General features: G+C 40.6%; 1 protein-coding gene across 1 annotated transcript; it reads left to right on the forward strand.

The window, feature by feature from the left end:
- Positions 1–12: 12 nt before the first annotated feature.
- Positions 13–18804, forward strand: ZWILCH (zwilch kinetochore protein). Its single transcript, XM_079954275.1, has 18 exons — positions 13–339; positions 2665–2716; positions 3814–3909; positions 3999–4114; positions 5090–5286; positions 5849–5928; positions 6718–6888; positions 7079–7150; positions 7997–8090; positions 8495–8547; positions 9590–9686; positions 9854–9933; positions 13238–13394; positions 14942–14970; positions 15638–15774; positions 16833–16928; positions 17023–17141; positions 18223–18804. The coding sequence occupies exons 1-18, from the start codon at positions 284–286 to the stop codon at positions 18306–18308; spliced, it is 1788 nt and encodes a 595-aa protein (XP_079810401.1). The 5' UTR covers positions 13–283; the 3' UTR covers positions 18309–18804.
- The last annotated feature ends 223 nt before the right edge of the window (positions 18805–19027 follow it).

A 19027-nucleotide genomic window follows, 5' to 3' on the forward strand; every position in this document is an offset into this window, starting at 1 on the left:
TTTTTTCTTCCGCTTTCTTTGATGAAAACTAACTGAGGCAAGAGTGCCTTCGCTTCCCTTTCTTTGCATGAGTTCGCCTCAGAAATGCTAGGGATTATTTTAGTGTGTGCGGGCGGCGGCGGAGAGGAAACCTCCTCACTTTGGCGGAGGGATTCCTACCGGAGACTTGTCCGAGGCCGATTTGTAAGGAAGAAGTTCTGGCGCGCAGTTCGTTTGTCGCTTCAGTGAAAGGAAGCGGCGGGAGCTGCTGCGCATTTGCGGGAGTGGCCCGAGAGAACCGGCGATGGGCTCCCGGCAGAGGCAGGAGTCGCTCCTTCGGTTCCACAGCCTCCTCCTGCGGTGAGTGTTTCCCTCTTTACACCTTTTTCCTTTGACTTCTCTCTCCCCCCTCTCTCCCTCATGACACCCTGCAAGTGTCTTGAGGGCGGGGTCTCTTCGCCACCTACCTTCACAACAACCCTGTAAGGTAGGGCTGCTGCTGAGTAACAGTTTGCAGCACAAGGAACGCGCTGTGATCTTAGTACTACTCATTATGGGGACACTTTGTTCAGTTGTTGTAATTCGCTTTTGCACCATTCGCGAGGAAACAACTATGAAGTCTGCTGGCCAACCACAGCAGGAGCGAGGAGGAAATGGGGAGAAAGAGAGCTATGTAATGTGTTTCACCTTGAAAAAAATTAAAGAATTGTCCAGTAGCACTTTAGAGACCAGCTAAGTTTGTTCTGGGTATAAGCTTTCGTGTGCATGCACACTTCTTCAGATATACTGAAGTCACCAGACCCTTATATATATAGTGGGAGGGTGGGTGAGGTTTTTCTCAGAAGTGTAGTAGGAGATGGGTGGGTGACTCAGTGAGTATGGTAAACCTGTTGACTGTTAATGACTGCAATTAGTCCTACAGGAAAAAGCAAGGGATAGTATGCAGATGACCAAAAAGAATCCAGTATCTCTCCTTGGAGGAAAGGTGGGGGTGCAATAAATAATTGAATGTTCTTATGTCATACTGTGGCACATTTCTTTTTGTGTGTGTATAATTTTTATTAAGTTTTCTATTTTACAATTTAAAATATTCGTTAAACAACCTTAAAATGTCAGTGACTTCCATTCTTCTCTTTCCATGGTTCAGTTTGCATATCATAAATCCCTGTATATTTTACATAAACTAAACCATTCAGTATTCCATTAATACATTAATCAAAACTGTTTATCTTAATGCTGCCAACGTTTTCAAGTGTGCAGAGTTTCCCCCCATATATTCAATAAACATTTTCCAATCTTCTTTAAACGTATGCTCTTCTTGTTCTCGTTCTATATGTTAGGTCTGCAAGCTGTGCATATTCCATCAGTTTAAGTTGCAATTCTTCTTTAGTTGGGACCTCACTCATTTTCCATTTTTGGGGCTACTGTGGTGCATTTCTAAATGTCGAGTGGTGCAGAAACTTTGGGTTTTAAAAATAATGAAATATAATGCCCTGGTAACGCATTACGTGTTAAAAATTTGCCTCTTGCGGTTATGGTGCATCTTGCAAGTTAAATAAGGAACAGGTGACTGCTCCAGAGTGGTGGTTTTGGGCCAAGCAATGAGTGAGAATTGGAACCTGGAGCTCTCTGGCTAAAGTCTAGCACTAGGACAAGGGTAGAAGAAGGGTAGGCATGGGCAGGTGTCAAGGCTTTGTCATCATAATCGTGCACCAAGGATGATACAGAACATTGCTTAATATAAATGTATCTATTTATATATTGCTATCAGGTCTGCAACTTATCAAATAAGCTTACAGCATTTAATTTTGTTGCAAGTTCCTTCTGTGGAATGGGCCTTCTGGGATACCTGTGACAGTTCCTTGAAACCTGCAGGTGGTTCCCTAGAAATTAATGTCTGGCTCTTTCTACCTCCTGCTTGCCCCTAATTAATCAAGATATAAGGCACAGGTTGGGGTCAGGCCCACAAAGGGATAAGGCTGTGCAAAACTGGCTTGATTCTTAGTGGGAGCCCACACAATGCTGCCATGAGAGCATAGAAGAGCCAGCTGGATCAGGCCAATGACCCCTCTAGTCCAACATTCTGGTTTCACAGTGGCCACCCAGATGCCTATGGGGAACCCGCAAGCTGAATATGAGCTCAACAGCTATTCTCAGCAACTGGCATTCAGAGGTATTCTGTGGAGGTAGAATGTCGCCATTGTGGCTAGTAGCCATTGGTAGCCTTGAGCTCCACAATTTAGTCTAATCCTGTTTCAATGCCATCTAAATTGCTGGCCATCACTGCCTTCTGTGGGAGTGAGTTCCATAGTTTAACTGTGCCAAATGCTTCCTTTTATTTTCTTCTGCTGTGGATGGGTGCCATTCTGGCTTAAGGGAAACTGCAAAATGCTGCACTCACTTGGAGACACTGTTGGCAAGGAGTCTTGTTCTGAACTTTTAGTAACAGCTTGACAGGCAAAAATTAAAAGGATGTGAGCATTTTTCTACTGCTGCTTAATTAATGTTTAATGATTGGAGGTGAGAGTGGAATAGCAACCTTAGGACAGATGGTGATTTTAGCAGTATTTGTACAGTTTACTGACAGTGTTACCAGAAGATTATTAGGGTTGGCCTGCAAAATATTTCTGTTAAGTCTGTTCATTAATTCAGAAAACCAAATACTATAAATTACTTATGTTACAGAGTATATGAGGAAGGAAAAAAGAATATCAATCAAGGACCACTTACCTTTGAGGTAAGAATGTATAATTTCTCCCTAAAACACCCATTGTGTTTTACAACAGTAGATGAAAATGTATAGTTCTGCACTTGTAGGGGTCCTAATTTAGATCTACGTTCAGAAAAGGAGGAGGAGGAGAAATCTATGGATTAATCTGATTGACAAACTTTAAAATTGTAGTATTTCTGAATCTGAGAAATTCATCTGATTGATTTGAAATGGCAAATCAACTCATGCTATAAGAACAGCTATTGAGTAAATTTCATTCTGTGCCTTGGAAGTTGAGATGTTGTAATGAACTCTTAACAGTTTTTTGTAAGGAAAATATAGATCTCTCATTTTTGCCATATCGTAGACCCTTATCTCAAGATTTTTGATGTAGCTTTGGTGCTTTTGCCTTAAAGAGATGCTTCTTTGACATTGATCAGCCTAATTTTTAAAGTATGTGTATGCTGCTATGTAGATTAAGGCTGCAATGTAGTTCAATAGGAGATAAAGGTAAAGGTACCCCTGCCCGTACGGGCCAGTCTTGACAGACTCTGGGGTTGTGCGCCCATCTCACTTAAGAGGCCAGGGGCCAGCGCTGTCCGGAGACACTTCCGGGTCACGTGGCCAGCGTGACATCGCTGCTCTGGCGAGCCAGAGCCGCACACGGAAACGCCGTTTACCTTCCCACTGGTAAGCGGTCCCTATTTATCTACTTGCACCCGGAGGTGCTTTTGAACTGCTAGGTTGGCAGGCGCTGGGACCGAGCAGCGGGAGCGCACCCCGCCGCAGGGATTCGAACCGCCGACCTTTCGATCGGCAAGTCCTAGGCGCTGAGGCTTTAACCCACAGCGCCACATCAAATGTGAAAAGTCCAACTCTGGATCACCACTGAAGAGGTCGCTGAGAATGGGGGGGGGGGATATGCCTGTGATATGGAGATTAGCTTTTCGTCAGGGGAGATGGAAATTGACAGAAGAAAACTCATTCTTAGTGTCACTTCATATAGATTTGCTTCATGTATTGATGCTCTAAATTAATTATAGCAGATAATGTTCTATTCCTCAAGTGTCTTTTAAATGCTTCCCAAAGCTGTGCTGCAGAAATTAAACTGTTTGTTCTTCCAGGCTGATGTGCAAGTCTATTTGATTCAGGAAGGATGTATAAATCCCTTGGAGAGCTTCTGGGACAGCAGTGATACAATGTTCATTATGGAGAAAGTAGTATGTTTAGTGTCTTTATTTTAAAACAAACATTGAGCTTGCTTTTGTCTGAGTGGTAATCATTCTAACACAATTGCTTATTATTATAGAGACCTTGTGAAGAAATGCAAGAACTGGAAGAGGAGCAGATAGGTGGCCCTTCTATTTCTAGGACTTTCCCGAAAGAGAATTCTTCAGCACTTGCTTTACCTCTTCCAAGAGCAAGGTGTGTGAATCCTAATTTTTATATTTTTATTGAAAATAATGCACTTTCTTAACAACTAACAAAAGACTAATTGTTTATTATGCAAGTCAACTACTGTAATTGAATGTGTAAACTTCTGAGAAATGCTGGAAACAAATGTTTCATGATGGCCTTAGTAGGCAGCCACCTGTAACTCCTCTAAGAGGAGGTTATGTTAAATTTGCATGAAGATAATAGCTTTTATTACACGTGAGACATAAATTAGCTTTCTTTGATTCGGGATAGCTTGCTATTGCATGCTGAATTGTAAGATCAAATGATCCAGCCCAGAACTAGTGGCTTGGTTTGGATTGTCATATCTCAACTTCTTAAGATAATATGTGTATTAGACTTCCCCAGTCAACCCCATCCTTATGCTCCCCTTTCTCAATGCAATGTGATAAGCCAGGAAGTCTTCATTTAATCATCGTTTCCAATGATGTCTGAACAAGGTAACTATAATTACATTTCATGGTTTGAAGTTGGTTTAAGATGCTTGCTCATTCTGAATCTGGTAGTCATACCAGTAACTATAGCTTCCCAGTTTGGACATTGCAGGAAACTGCAGTTAATTTAAGATGTGCCACAGCATGCCAGCAAAAAGGAAGAAGGGTTGAGCCAGGAACAGAGCAGATGTTCCTTCCTATCAAGTCAGGCACCTGCAGTTTTGATGTTTCATCACCTGCTGAAAACAGTTCTGCTTCGCTAAGCATTTTCAGAGAATTAATTTGAGTCAGTGTTTATCATTTATTCTGTACTCTGTGGTGTTTTAATGCTTTTATTGTACACCACCGTTGTGTTTTCTTAGGATAGTACGTGCATTTTTTGGTTTATTAAGTGAAGAGGTTATCTTCTAAATCAGGCTACTGTGGCATAGAAAGGAATTAAGCATTATCCCCTCATAATACAATCCTGACAGTTATTGAACATTTCTGATGTCTTTAAGTTTGTTTCCAGGCAGTTGATTTCATTCTACACAATGTCTCAAAATCCAAATATGGCCCACCCCAACATAAACGAGTCAGCACCGCTTCCTCCGCTGTGGGTGCGATGTGATCACTCCGACCCCAAACAAACTGTCTGGCTAGGAGCTGAACCTTTCTGCACTGGAAACAAGATTACGGGGATCCATCTATACACAGTTACCTGCAATGGTAAGGTTTTCCCTTGGATACCTTACTTGTCAGCAACCTCTTCATTGAATCTGAGTGAGAGGAAGTGGAGATGTTAAGACTATTAATGTAACCCCCCCCCCTTTTTTTTTTTTAGTCTTTAAAATACAGTGTCTGCATTTCTGGTCCATAATCAAAGTGTTAGTTCATCACCTCTACTCCCGAAGATGTTTTTCAGAAAGTGGTTGTTGGCTATATTGGTTAATACAGCATGTAGTATAGTAAACAAATTGGGTTTTTCTTAATTCAAATGGTATTACCTGGAAATGTACCTATTTAATCTTGATGGTCTGGTGGGTGTACTTTACTTGCTGTTTTAAAGAGATGTAGACAAGTGGGTGTGTATTACTGGTTGCCAGTAATAATTTTTGTCTCAGAGAAACCCATAATCTAGATTCTTTTCATAGCTTCTCAATGTTGGGAGAGGCAGTAGAATACTGATATGAGGGGAATCTTCTGATGCAAGCAAATCCCAAGAGGAAACTGACATGTTGTTCTTCAAAAGTTAGAAGACTTCTACTAAATTCAGTTTTTTTTAATTCAGGTCCAATATCAAATAAAAATTATTCAGCAGACTTGCAAGAACTAAAAGATACTCACAGAATGAGGAATCACTCTTCTGACGTAGGTTTCTCTAGTTTATTATTATTATTATTATTATTATTATTCACACCTATACAAATATTGGAACTACTTTAATTTTCAAATGCACACAACTGGTGAAACCCCAAGTCACTTACTGCCTAGACCCCTAAAATACTGATATTTAGTCTTAGGACATGGCCTCTGTAGGGCTAGAGCCTAAACAATCTGGGTCTAGCTCTTGTTTGGGATTTAAGCCTTAATGGGATTTTTATGGTAACCACTTTTTAATTTGGTGTTTGTCTTCTTCTAAACTATGGCTGACATCCAATGTTAGATAAGCTTCCTTACCTGCCCCCCCCCCCCCAAGGACCCTTCTCCCTCAGAAATATGCTCTGGAAGGTCACCTTTGCAACAGCATTCTGCAACTGTAAACTGTTAATTCTAGTTAACGGCCTCAGCCCAGTATACCTGAAGCAGCATCTCCACCCCATCGTTCAGCCCGGACACTGAGGTCCAGCGCCGAGGGCCTTCTGGTGGCTCCCTCACTGTGAGAAGTGAGGTTACAGGGAATCAGGCAGAGGGCCTTCTTGCTAGTGGCGCCTTCCCTGTGGAATGCCCTCCCATCATATGTCAAGGAAATAAACAACTATCTGACTTTTAGAAGACATCTGAAGGCAGCCCTGTTTAGGAAAGTTTTTAATGTCTGATGTTTTATTCTGTTTTTAGTGTTTTGTTGGGAGTTGCCCAGAATGGCCGGGGAAACCTAGCCAGTTGGGCAGGGTATAAATAATTTTATTATCATCATCATCATTATTATTATCATTATAGTTGACAATAAAGGGTTTTGCCCGTTACAAGTTCCTTGAAACCACTTCATTAGACTCCCTCTCACTGGAGGACACCCTTATTCCGTTGGAGAGAAATATATTCGCTGATTTTTCTTGGAACTCTGTAAAGAAGATGGTGGAGGCCCCTCCCCTGACTTCTACTGCCACACTGGTAAGGAAATTACTCTGCTACAATAATATGTTAAGAGAAGTGAAACTGTGCTGACTTAACTATGAATAGTATAAATTGACAAACTAATGTTAGGTAGTTTAACTAGTGATAGTGCATTAAATGATTTATTAGTCTTCCTGGGCTCTAGCAAGGATCCACATCAAGAATTATGCTTTTTTTGAACTTTCAGAAGATTCAGATGGCATCTGGGAGCCCCTTGAGTTCTGTGTATGAACTGAATAGGGAACTGCAGTTCCTTCTTGTAAGTATAGCTATGAAAATCACATTTCAGAAGAGAACTATTGGCCATATAGTAACAAGGATGGTTGCGTGGTTTTAAACAGCTGCCTTAAATCAAATAAATATTTGTAAGAATATGTGGGTGGCGCTGTGGTTAAACCACAGATGCTAAGGCTTGCCGATCAGAAGGTCGGCAGTTCGAATCCCCGCAACGGGGTACGCTCCCATTGCTTGGTCCCAGCTCCTTTGTGAAAGCACAAAGTGCAAGTAGATAAATAGGTACCGCTCCGGCAGGAAGGTAAACGGCGTTTCTGTGCACTGCTGTGGTTCACCAGAAGCGGCTTAGTCATGCTGGCCACATGACCTCGGCCAATAAAGTGAGATGAGCGCCGCAACTCCAGAGACGTCTGCGACTGGACCTAATGGTCAGGAGTCCCCTTACCTTTACCAAGAATACTCCAATTTTTTAAAAAAAATGTTTTGAAAGTCAGCTCACTCTGTAAAGATCATGGTAGTTCCAGTGGTATTTCTTTTCTTTTTAAGAAATGGAACAAAGTATGAAGTCCCAAGTACAGTCCTAAGCACACTTACCAAGGAGTAAGGTCAAAGATCTCAGTGGGTCTTGTCTGAGTAAACATAATTGATTCTTAGTTGAACCAAAATCCTACCTTTCTTGGTACACTTTCTTGGCAGAATTTAGACATGGTTTTTCTAGGGGTAGATCCACTATACATTTAAAACAGTGGTTCCCCAAAATTTTTTTGCCACCAATTTGGTTCCATAAACGTAAACCCTGTGTATCCTACCATAACCAATACAAAGCTCTTGAATAGTGATCTTTTTGTTTTGTTTACACGGCGCTGTCAAGAGTTTGGCTGAGAGCTTGAAGACTGGCATGGCTGACTGGCCTAAACTTGTGGGGGGGAAACCAGCTGTTGAACTAGTACAGAAACTTTTGAAAGGTAACTTTGTAGTATTCTGGAAATGTTTGCTGTGAAAAGCTGGGCATGCGCCATAGCTCAGTTGTAGAGCATTTGTTTTGCATACAGAAGGTCCCATGTTTAAACTATGTCATTTGCAGGTAGAGCTGGGAATGCCCTCTACCTGAAATCCTGGCGAGCCTCTGCCAGTCAGTGTAGACAATACTGAGCCAGATAGACCCAATTGTCAGACTTGTCGTAAGCCAACTTCTTGTGCTTCCAATAGAAGTAGAGGTAAATTTGTTGTGCTCAGTAAATGTCCATTGCAGCCAAACTTTTTAGCAAAACTGTTTGCATTACATCAATGGCATTTGCATTATGTATTGATACTCTCCTATGTGTACCTTGCCAATAGATCTGTACTGTCATCCTCTCTCCCGCTTTAGATTTAAAGGACATGATGGACGGTTTGAATATGCCAAACAGTAGTGATGCTGAGGTATTCAGAGCTGTGAAATTTTTCATTGTTCATCATTGCCAGGGCAGTTTCAATCTGTAGTTGCTGGATATGTGTTGGCTGTTCATTGTTGGGTAACTTGACTTTTACGCCTCATAGGTGTGTATAAGGAGGGACTGTGCTCTTCGAACTCTTCCAGTGCAACTGCTTTTTATTACTTTTTAAACTTAAATACCTTTTTATTACTAAAATACTGAAGCAGTCCCTTGTTATGGTTGGGTCATATCCTGTTGCAATTCAGATTGGCACCGGCCACTTCCATTTATTTATTAAAAGTGTTCACTAAGTGGTGTGCAATTATTTTTAAATGTCATTTAAAAATGCAGTCTAAATATGATAAAAGAGCAATATAAAAGCATATAAAACAGATACAATAGGAATTGGGGGATTCTAACACATAAAACAAGAGTCTGATCTTCTGGGTCAAGAAAAGCCTGGGCAAAAAGATGTCTCTACAAGACATCTGAAGCATATGATGTCTGCTGCTCTCACATGGGGCAAACAGAAAAAGGCATGCCACCGAATGAGCAGTAGTAGAAATGCTTGTTTTCAGGTCACCACCCTATGGTAAAAATATCATAGGGTGTGATGCAATGAGTAGAATTTATCCAGATGATCAAAGTTACCTTACAGGTCTATATTGGGGTAGTTTTTCAAGTCCTGGGGTGCACTAGTGCAGCTCATTTCAGTGATGGGGACCTATTAAACTAGTCTAACACAGAGTCTGATGGGTTTGGGGTGGCATGTCTGCTCCTGTTGATTCCTTTTGTTCAGCCTTCTCCAACCTGGTGCCATTAGCAACCTAACATTGTGTGATCCAAAGGAACTCTTCCATATTTAACTATTTGGCCTTTTTATTTGCTACTGCTGTTGGTTAAAAAAAGGTGTAGTGTTTTTTGCTTCTTTATTGTAAATGCACGGTGATAGATTTATTTGAAGAGCAAGATATAAATAACTAAAATAATATTAAATCCATGCCTTTATTTTGAAGGATGATTTTAAAAATTATTTTCCAAATCTCCAGGATGATACTTCTGCAGTTTATGGCACTATGAAAACACATTTTAGCAGGAGAAGAGACATTGATTTTGTTGAGCAGTTCTGGTGTAAAATATGGAAGAGTAAGTATGCTTCTAGATGACCCTAGGTATCTTTTATTTTAAGATTTTTACCCTGTAAGAGAAATGACTGAAGGTTTCTGCACTGTCCTGCTTATTTGTTTGTTTTTCATTTGAGCTACTTTTAATTAACACTGGTTTTATTTAATGCTTTGCTCCCCCCTCCCAAGATGTTACTTCATATGAAGAATTGGTGAAGTGCTTCACGTTGATAATGAAAGCTCTCCAGCATGGTGAATTGAAGACCTGGGTATGAAATGATTAATAAAGCTTACATCTTGGGCAAACCAATCCTATCTAGGGATGGTCAGACTTCAAGCTTGTAGGATCTGCCTTTTTTCCTGTAATCCTGCTGTCTGCAAACTGGAACCATGTGCAAAGTACTGTCTTAGAAAGTGGAGCAGGTATATCCTTAGAGTTAAGGAACAGGGCATACGTTGGTGCCCAGGAATTTGTTTTCAGTGCCAGAACCTGAGCTCGCTTTCGTTCTGCTGAAAAATCCATAACTTCAGCCCACCACTTTCTTTGTTTCATTTTGGAAAACAAGAAGTTTTTTCTATTGTTCACCAAGAATTTCATTCCCAATTGTTAATCTACTGCAAATCCTCCAGAGATCTATCAGTAGATCCCAGTCTACCTTCTGACCACCCCTGCTATATAGTAATTATGTTACTGGGAAGTAGGCAGGGAGACAAGATGCACAGCTACTAGGCTAACTGAGCAGCTGTGGTATCCAGGAAGTATTTGGTCTGGGACTGGGATGGGGAGAAGCACAACCAGACAACCAAAAAAATGACAAGCTCCTTCAGCATTCCTTGGTGCTACAGTCCACCAGTCGGGTTGCTTTGGAAAGGATGCCTACATTGCAGCCATTTTTCATGCTGGGCTTCCACCAAATCTTGTAAACCCCCAGCCAGAGGAACTACAATATAGTTCCCTTAAGTCAACCTTTTTCAGGCCTAGGGCCTCATTGACCCTTAGCCAACTCTCCAGGGGGCTACCTGCTAAAGTGGGTGGGAAATAAATACCTTTTTAATTAAATGCTGAGTACATAGATTAGAATCCCTCTTTCCCTTGCCTCTCGGCTCATTGTATTTTAATTCCTTCCATATTGACGTGAGTCTTTTTTTAAAGCACTTTTTGTCAATTCTCTCACCTCAGATTTAAGAGGGGGGCAGCTTGCTTTGCTTTTAAACCAGCTGCTCTGGAATTACAGAAGTAAAGTCTCAAGACAAAGAAAACTCGAGGGGGGGGGGAATAGAGAAGGTGGTTTTGGTTTTGGATTTACCATGATGAATCTCCAAAGAAGCACAGGAATATTGTTCTTAAAATATTGGACACAGTTGCAGAGGAGCTTCTCCTTGCTGGGCAGACAAAGCAAAATAAATCTCCCCTGCTGCCCCAAACTGGCACCTCTTTACAACACAACTGCAGGTGCACCTCTCTGGCAGATCTCATTTTCTCTCCTTTTAATTTGAGTTGGTGTTACTTGAACTTGGACCAAAGTTTGTTTTTTACCACCAGGACTCAGCTCACAAACAGGCTGACGTAACTAATGCCTAGAAACCATATATTAAGTGATATGTTTTTTCTTTACTTGCTGAGTAACTGTAAGCAGTCTTGTATAGCCCTTGCAGAATTCCTATCAAAGCAGTTTCCATGTTATTTTAAGGCAGCTGCAGCTTCTACAAATGTAAATGGCTTATTGGAGCTCACTTTATACCTTCCTAATGAATCAGCCTCAAGGCAAAAGCAAACAGAAGGTGCTAAAGATCCTTCCAAAGACCATGAACAATCTGCTCATCCTAAGTCTTCATCTCAGCTTACGGAGTCTTGTGAAATGACAGTGCTCTCCGCAAAGTCACGCAGGAGGCTTCTGGGACAAAGTTCTAGTTTGATATAATTGGCACTGAACGGAGCATATCCAGTGAATTTACTTTGGTTTTTTTTTTTAAGGACTAGGCTCGTGCTGGGGAATGTGTTGCATATTGAGGAGTCTTGAGTCACTGCCTGGTTGCCTGACAGCAATTTCTAGTTGCCAGTGGTGACCAGGAAACTTCTTTATGGCAGGTCTGCTTCCAGCCCCTAAGAGGAATGCTTTAGTTCAGCCAGTCCTATTCAGGCTTTGTAAGTGCGGGTAGGGGCAGGCAGAGTTTCACAGAGAATATATAGACCACTTTTTTTTTCTTTCCCACCCCTATGATACCTTTCCCAGCTGTGCTGAGGATAAGATAATGCATCCATATGGTATATCTCTGCCCGATTCTCTGAAATAACACTGCCAGTCAAAATTAGGCAACAGTGGGTGAGACAGACAAACAGCCTGTTGTGGTAAAAAGCAGCTTCTTATATTCTCAGTGGGCTCTGTTTTAAGGCTGGTACCCATGAAACCAAGCACCTGAAACCTAAGTAGCCAGCATGGTGGGAGGGTTCTGGAGAATGGGAAAGAGAAAATCTGTGTTTTCCTTTCCTTGCTCCTGAAATACAGTGCAGAGAAGGTAGGTGGGCTTTTTAATTTCATGTCATACACCTGCCCCCACCTTAATCCCTTTCTGTCAGGTTACTAACTATCTTAGGGGTTTGCAGAAGCCAGTTTTCTCCCCCACCCCACAATTTCCCTTTATTTGTTGTTGTTTAGTCGTGTCCAACTCTTCGTGACTCCATGGACCAGAGCATGCCAGACACTCCTGTCTTCTACTGCCTCCCGCAGTTTGGTCAAACTCATGCTGGTAGCTTTAAGAACACTGCCCAACCATCTCGTCCTCTGTCATCCCCTTCTCCTTGTGCCCTCAATCTTTCCCAACATCAGGGTCTTTTCCAGGGAGTTTTCTCTTCTCATGAGGTGGCCAAAGTATTGGAGCCTCAGCTTCAGGATCTGTCCTTCCAGTGAGCACTCAGGGCTGATTTCCTTCAGCATGGATAGGTTTGATCTACTTGCAGTTCATGGGACTCTCAAGAGTCTCCTCCAGCACCATAATTCAAAAGCATCAGTTCTTCGGCGATCAGCCTTCTTTATGGTCCAGCTCTCACTTCCATACATCACTACTGGGAAAACCATAGCTTTAACTATAACTATACCCCTCAATATTCCATAAATGCTGGAAACTTGCATGTCATGCTCTCTGTGAATTTAATAATAAAAAATTAATTTACAAACTATTGTATTTCTTTGTACCCAGGGCAGGGGTTGCTCTGCAAATGTTGCTGGGTTACAACAAATCTGACAATTTGCGGTGCTGGTTGGGTCTGATGGGAGTTGTAGTCCACTAACATCTGGAGGGCACTATATAGGCCCAACTATGAAACCACTATTATTACTTTTGAGTGACCCTGCTTTATTTCCAAACTAAGAGGTATTCTACTACCTGACTTTGCTAATTGAGGGAATGAGTATCAGTGAATGTATTTGGTTGAATGATTAGGGCTGAGCTGACTCGTATAGCCTTCAGAAATGGGCTCTCTTAAAACTACTCTTTGTGCTGTAATTGTACTTCACTATATCTTATCAGTAGACAGGATGTATACATTTATTTATACGGATTATGTCTCTGTAGGTTCATCAAGGAAGTAACAGCATACTGAGCAAACTGATTAAGCAGTCTTATAATGGAAGCATAGAATCAGTTTCTCTTAGTGGAGATACTCCAATTCAAATGCTTCTAGAAATTGGTGTGGATAAGATGAAGAGAGATTATGTTAGCTATTTTGTAGGTAAGTCTGTTTTGCACAGCCATCATGATACTGGGTGACTGCATCCGAACAATCCATCACTTTTGAAATCAATCTCTTTCAATTAAAAAATCTAGATGGGCATGTCATGAAAAAGGATTTGAAGTTCTGTTGGGCAAATTACTTAATTACATGTTAGGACTGTTTCCATGAATGCTACTTTTGGATATAAACCAACGAAAGTGACTGTCTTACTCAACAAACGATCAGCCGAATTTTCCAGATGGTCCTTGTCCTTACATTGCTTTTCTACATTATCTTCACATAATATTTAGAAGATTTCTCTTTTTAAAAGACTATTTTTTTTGGGGGGGGGGGGTTGCAGATAATTTTTTTAGGAGCAGAAAGTGTTCATAAGTCCCTGTAAGTGGGAATGGTGGAATATAAAGAAATGAATGAGGAGGAGGTTTGCATTTAAAACAAAAGTACAAAGATAGAAGAGAGGGAATCGTTAGAGATCCATCAGAAGGGGGTACAATGATGAGTACCGTTTATGTACAAACTAAGTTTTCAATATTGGCTTCAGCACATTTCTTAAATCGCCTCCCATACAGAGAGCTTTTGACCCAAATGTTTGGTTTTATTCCACTATTATGTTTTACTGCCTTTGTTTGTTGGAAGCTATCTGGAGTGGCTGGGGTAACGCAGTCAGATGGGCGGCATATAAATAATACATTATTTTGATTATGAATATTACTAATGAAATATGAATGTGTGCCAATGTTTAAGTAAAAGTTTGCCAAAAATAATCTAACGTTTATCCCCATATTTGTTAATAATGTACAGTTTATGCACTAGAATCTTATTGATGGAATTTATTATTTTGCCCAAGTATTTAGCAACTAAAATTATTGGTTGAACCAACATTTTTGCCACTGTATATCTGTCTTTTTATATGTGTTACTAGGCAATAGTTCTAGTACCAGTTTCCTTCTACATTTTTTACATACCTTTAATGACTCTCTGATTGCACTTGGTGGTCTAGACTCCTGGTCATGCTCCTAGATCCATTCATTCAGGGGTTATTTTGCTGACCTAATTGATATTATCAATACATTGTATATAGCACTGCCACTAAAACAGGGGCCTTCTACTGCCTGTAAATATTAGTGGTTGCAAAACTGCCCTCTTTTAAAAAAAGTTTTCTGAAACACTGTTCAATAAAAAATAATCCCAGAGTGGGGTACTATATAATAAGCACAATAAAGCATAAATTATATTAGCAAATAGAACGTTAAAACAGCAACAAAACACACAGATCCAGTAGAATTCTCCAATAAGAAGTCAACCAAATGCTGGGATACAAGTGTTTTTAATTTGTTAAGAAGTTAAAACTCTGCTGTGTCCAACTTTCAAAGTCTCTTACTCATCTCGGTTTCATCTCAAGTTTTCTCATTAGTCTTGGGCTCTTTGCAGAGCAAACTTGAAGGCTTGTGACTTTGTGTAATATCCCCATTTGGTTTTTTTTATATAAATGAGAGTTTCCCTTGTATTTAAAATTATGCTAAGTAGAACTATCTTTGTTTCAGGCAAGGAATTTGCAACCCGTATTCACTTGGTAAGAGACTTCCAATTTTCCTCTCTTCAGAACAGTAACGAATGACTGGCCCAGCCTGCACAGTGCTAGTTCTACTCTGAGTAAACCATCTGGAATTAATGGACCTATGTTAGTCATTCCCATCCATTTCAATGGGTCTGCTCTGAGCAGGACTAGCATTTGATACAACTCGCTGATCTTGGCTACTTTGTTTCCCCTTGTGCTTTATCAAGAAGCAGTAAACCATAATTCCCGGATTAGCATTGTTTCCAAACTGGAGATGGTGGTTTGTTTCATTCCCAACAGACTATAGTCAGTGAGCCAAAAACAAACATTGGTTACCATTAAGAGGTTTAAGGGAGCGGGGCAGACCATGATCCCTGGTTTGGACAGAACACTAGGCCAAGAATCATGGTTTGTTTCCACATGATAACGGGGGGAGCAAAGCACCTTTTCACAGTAAACCATTAACTATGGTTTACTATGATGAGTGAACTAGACCTTTTATGAGCAGAACTGCAGCAATTCTTTTGGCTTAGTCTTTTTTGAGTAAAGTAGGGGTGAGCACTGTCTTGCATGTATTGAAATATTTGCATTGTATTCTGTCTTAACCCAGCAACTTATATATATTTGGTGTCTCTCTTAAAAGCTATTGATTTTTGTTCTTTGCCACCTCTTTGTCTTGAAGGACTACTTCATGTCAACTTCAGTAGATCTGCAGGAGCAGGTTCAGCGCATCCAGAAACTCCACCATATGTTAGAGATTGTGGACAATTGTGTAGAACTTCTTAAACTTGAGCAAGAGAACCTCATCTTCTTGACACAGTAATTGTTTACCAGCAACTCTCAATAGCAAGGAATTCTCTGGAATACTGATATGTGGAAAGGGAAAATGGCCATCTTAATTGAGGATGGAGACTGCAATCCCAATCCCCACTATGGATGGGGTAGAAATAATAAATTATTATTATTATTATTATTATTATTATTATTAAACCCTTCTTTTATTTTCCTGTGTATCATAGTTTGTACTGCTGCTAACTCCTTTCTCCATTTGTAAGAGGTTGTAAGAGAAGTGCAGCTGTCACAAAAATACAACTTGGGGGCAAATATATAATAATGATTGGATTATTGAGGTCTTGCTCTTTGACACCCAAGTTGCTGTATGTCAGGTTTTTGGCCATAGAATATATTTCTAAAGGGGAAGGGGAGTACTGTTTAATTCTTAACAGCTAAGCTCTAAATCAGTGGCTCCCAAATTTTTTTCATACCACCAACGCCATGGTTACATAAATTAATACCCAGTGCCGCCTACTCTATAAAAACCATTATTCAGAATAGTGGCTTGTACAACCTACTAAGGAAGATAATAGTATAATAAAATTCAAAAAAATAACAATTAATTGCACATTTATTCAAAATCCAATAAAACTATTTAGTTCAGTTAATTCAACTATATTGATGATACCAGCTTTTCAAAGTCTGATGGCCATTTACACTTCTGCTGCCCCCTTGCCTTTTAGCGCCCTCCAGAGGACAGTACTAGCCACTTTGAGAACCACAGCTCTAAATTAAAGTGTCTCTCTGCTCCTATTTAAGAAATCAAAAATCACTTGAAGGGATTTTGCTATTTCCTGTAAAGGCCCCTAAGTTTTTCAGCATGAATGTGCTCTTTGCACAACTCCTGTTCACTCTGGCACTTATGAAAATACCTTCCAAGTAGGTTGTGCTTTGCCTGAGTGTATCTCATACCTTTTTGCCAGCTGATCACTATAAAGATTAAGGATGTGGCTGGTTTGGAATTACTTTGTAGGGATCAATAGTTAACATTCCCTGGGTATCTCTTCAGAGTGCTGATATTCAAAAAAATTCTCTTTTCCTAGGTCCTGTATAAATTACTACAAGGAAAACCCCCTGAATGAAAATAATGTATTTCAGCTACCAGTCAGGACAACTTTTGTGAAGGAGTTCTACCAAAAGTAAGCTAGGCCTCAGTATTTGAACCCTGGAATTTAAATGCCTGTAGAGCGTTAACTTATCTTATAATTGGCTTTCTTCTTGACTGTCCTTCAGTGCAAATCCTCAAGTATGGAGAGTGGAAATCAGCAGTGGGCAAGGAGAGAAAAAAGTGAAAACAATATGGCAACTGAGCACCACAGTGCCAGCTGAACACATGGACTCAAGCAGTGTAGGTGAGTGGGTCTCTATGATCTGAATTTCAGTGTCTGTATTTGCTTCTTTGTCTCTCCCCACTCTGCCTCCTTCCACTTCCTGTAGCCTGCCTTGCAAATGTCTTATTATTGGGAATCTTATTTTCCAGTACTGGATCTGATGGCAGACTGGTGATTGCCAATGCAGATGCATCTTACATGTGGTTTAAATGGGTAGACATGAGGCATGTGTGAAGACTTGCATACCAGCAAGGGAGAGGCTATTTATATGTACGAGAGATCACTGATTACAGTTCCTTTTGGCCTCCAAAAATGAAGGGAATTTCTGGGGTGTAGCTTACAGGAGTGTCGTTTTCTAGAAAGAGAAGAAGATGGGTTTCTTCTATGAAGTATGTGTGTGATACTGAGGAAAGGTAAACAACAAGGGCGCTGGCTCAAATAACTCCCCAAACTAGTTCGTAGAGAGGCATTATAGTTTTTCAGTGAGTTTGGAAACAAGTTCCTTATTGGTTACAGTCAGGGCCATGCAGCTGATGGGTTGATTAATTTTGATGGCTTTGCTTTGAGGTCTTCAGAAAGGGAGAAATACCACCTTTCCACTTCCAGCTATGGCTGATGTAGTGGAGGTCAGATGTTAAGTCGAAGGTTACCACCAGAATGTAGATGTCAGATCCAAATTTTATCTCAAATTGTTCAGAGATTCTCTGAAAAAACATTGGACGTTTTGCTACTGGAAAGAACATCCTAGATAGACCAGGTCTCCACATTCTACCTAGGGACTATGTGTTTTTGTCTTAGTTATTCTAACTAAGATCCTGTGGATGGGCTTCTGTCCTCTTTTTCTGTGCAAGAAAGTGTTCCATGTCAGTGAGTTTCCGGGTTTCTTGAATTGTATAGTTCAGCTTATTCCTTCACTCTGGGAGCTTCGAAACCTGAGAAAGTCGCCCCCCCCCCATGGAAAACACAGAAGTCTCCCCTTTTACTTAACCAGAAAAAGCTTCATGGATAAGTCCAATGTTTTGCTCTTAACATCCCGTGTAGCACCTCATAATCCACTTGTTGTGGTTTCTCTACCTGTCACCACTTTTCTTTGGTCTTGCAGGTCTTCTGGAGGATACTGAAGATGGTGGCAGTAAAGAAATGTGTTTTATTACCTTCACTGAGTGCTCTCAGGTGTACTTTACATAAAATATTGGCAGTATTTCCTGTTCTTCCCATAAGAGCCTAGGGCATCTAACAATAGTCAAATATAAAATCTACATAAGACAGTTATTAAAACCAATACAATAGTAAAAATGCAGTTGAGCGGATAGCAGGAGGAAGATCTATTTTGCATGCAGAAAGTTTTGAGAGAGATTACTGCCCATCAGTATAGATAATACTGAGCTGGACGGACCAATAATCTGACCCCAGAACCAGGCAGTTTCTGTGTTCCTGAAATTTAGTAGTCGCAGGCCTCTTGACACTGAAATTGTGCTTATGTCTAGTAACCACCAATAGATCCATTGAAGATTTGTAGATAGTACTGAGATAGTACGTTCTGACTCTATATAAGACAACTTCCTTATGTTTAGGGAAGCTTTTAATGCCTGATGTTTTAATGTATTTTTAATCTTTTATTGGAAACCCCCCACCAGAGTGGCTGGGGAAACCCAGCCAGATGGGCGGGGTAGAAATAATAAATAAATGAATGAATGAATGAATGAATGAATGATGGTGATGATGTTCCTGATAAGTGGACTGTTGGACTCCACTCCAGCTTTGTACCAAAGTCAATACATGAAGCAGAGCTGCAGCCTTAAAGTTTAAGGTTTATTCTTTGCTCCTGCTAAACATTTATGTAGTGTCTACAGTGTGCCAGGGGGACGCAGGTGGCGCTGTGGGTTAAAGCCTCAGCGCCTAGGGCT

Source organism: Podarcis cretensis, assembly GCF_951804945.1.
Source record: "Podarcis cretensis genome assembly, chromosome: 14".
NCBI classification, from domain to species: domain Eukaryota; kingdom Metazoa; phylum Chordata; class Lepidosauria; order Squamata; family Lacertidae; genus Podarcis; species Podarcis cretensis.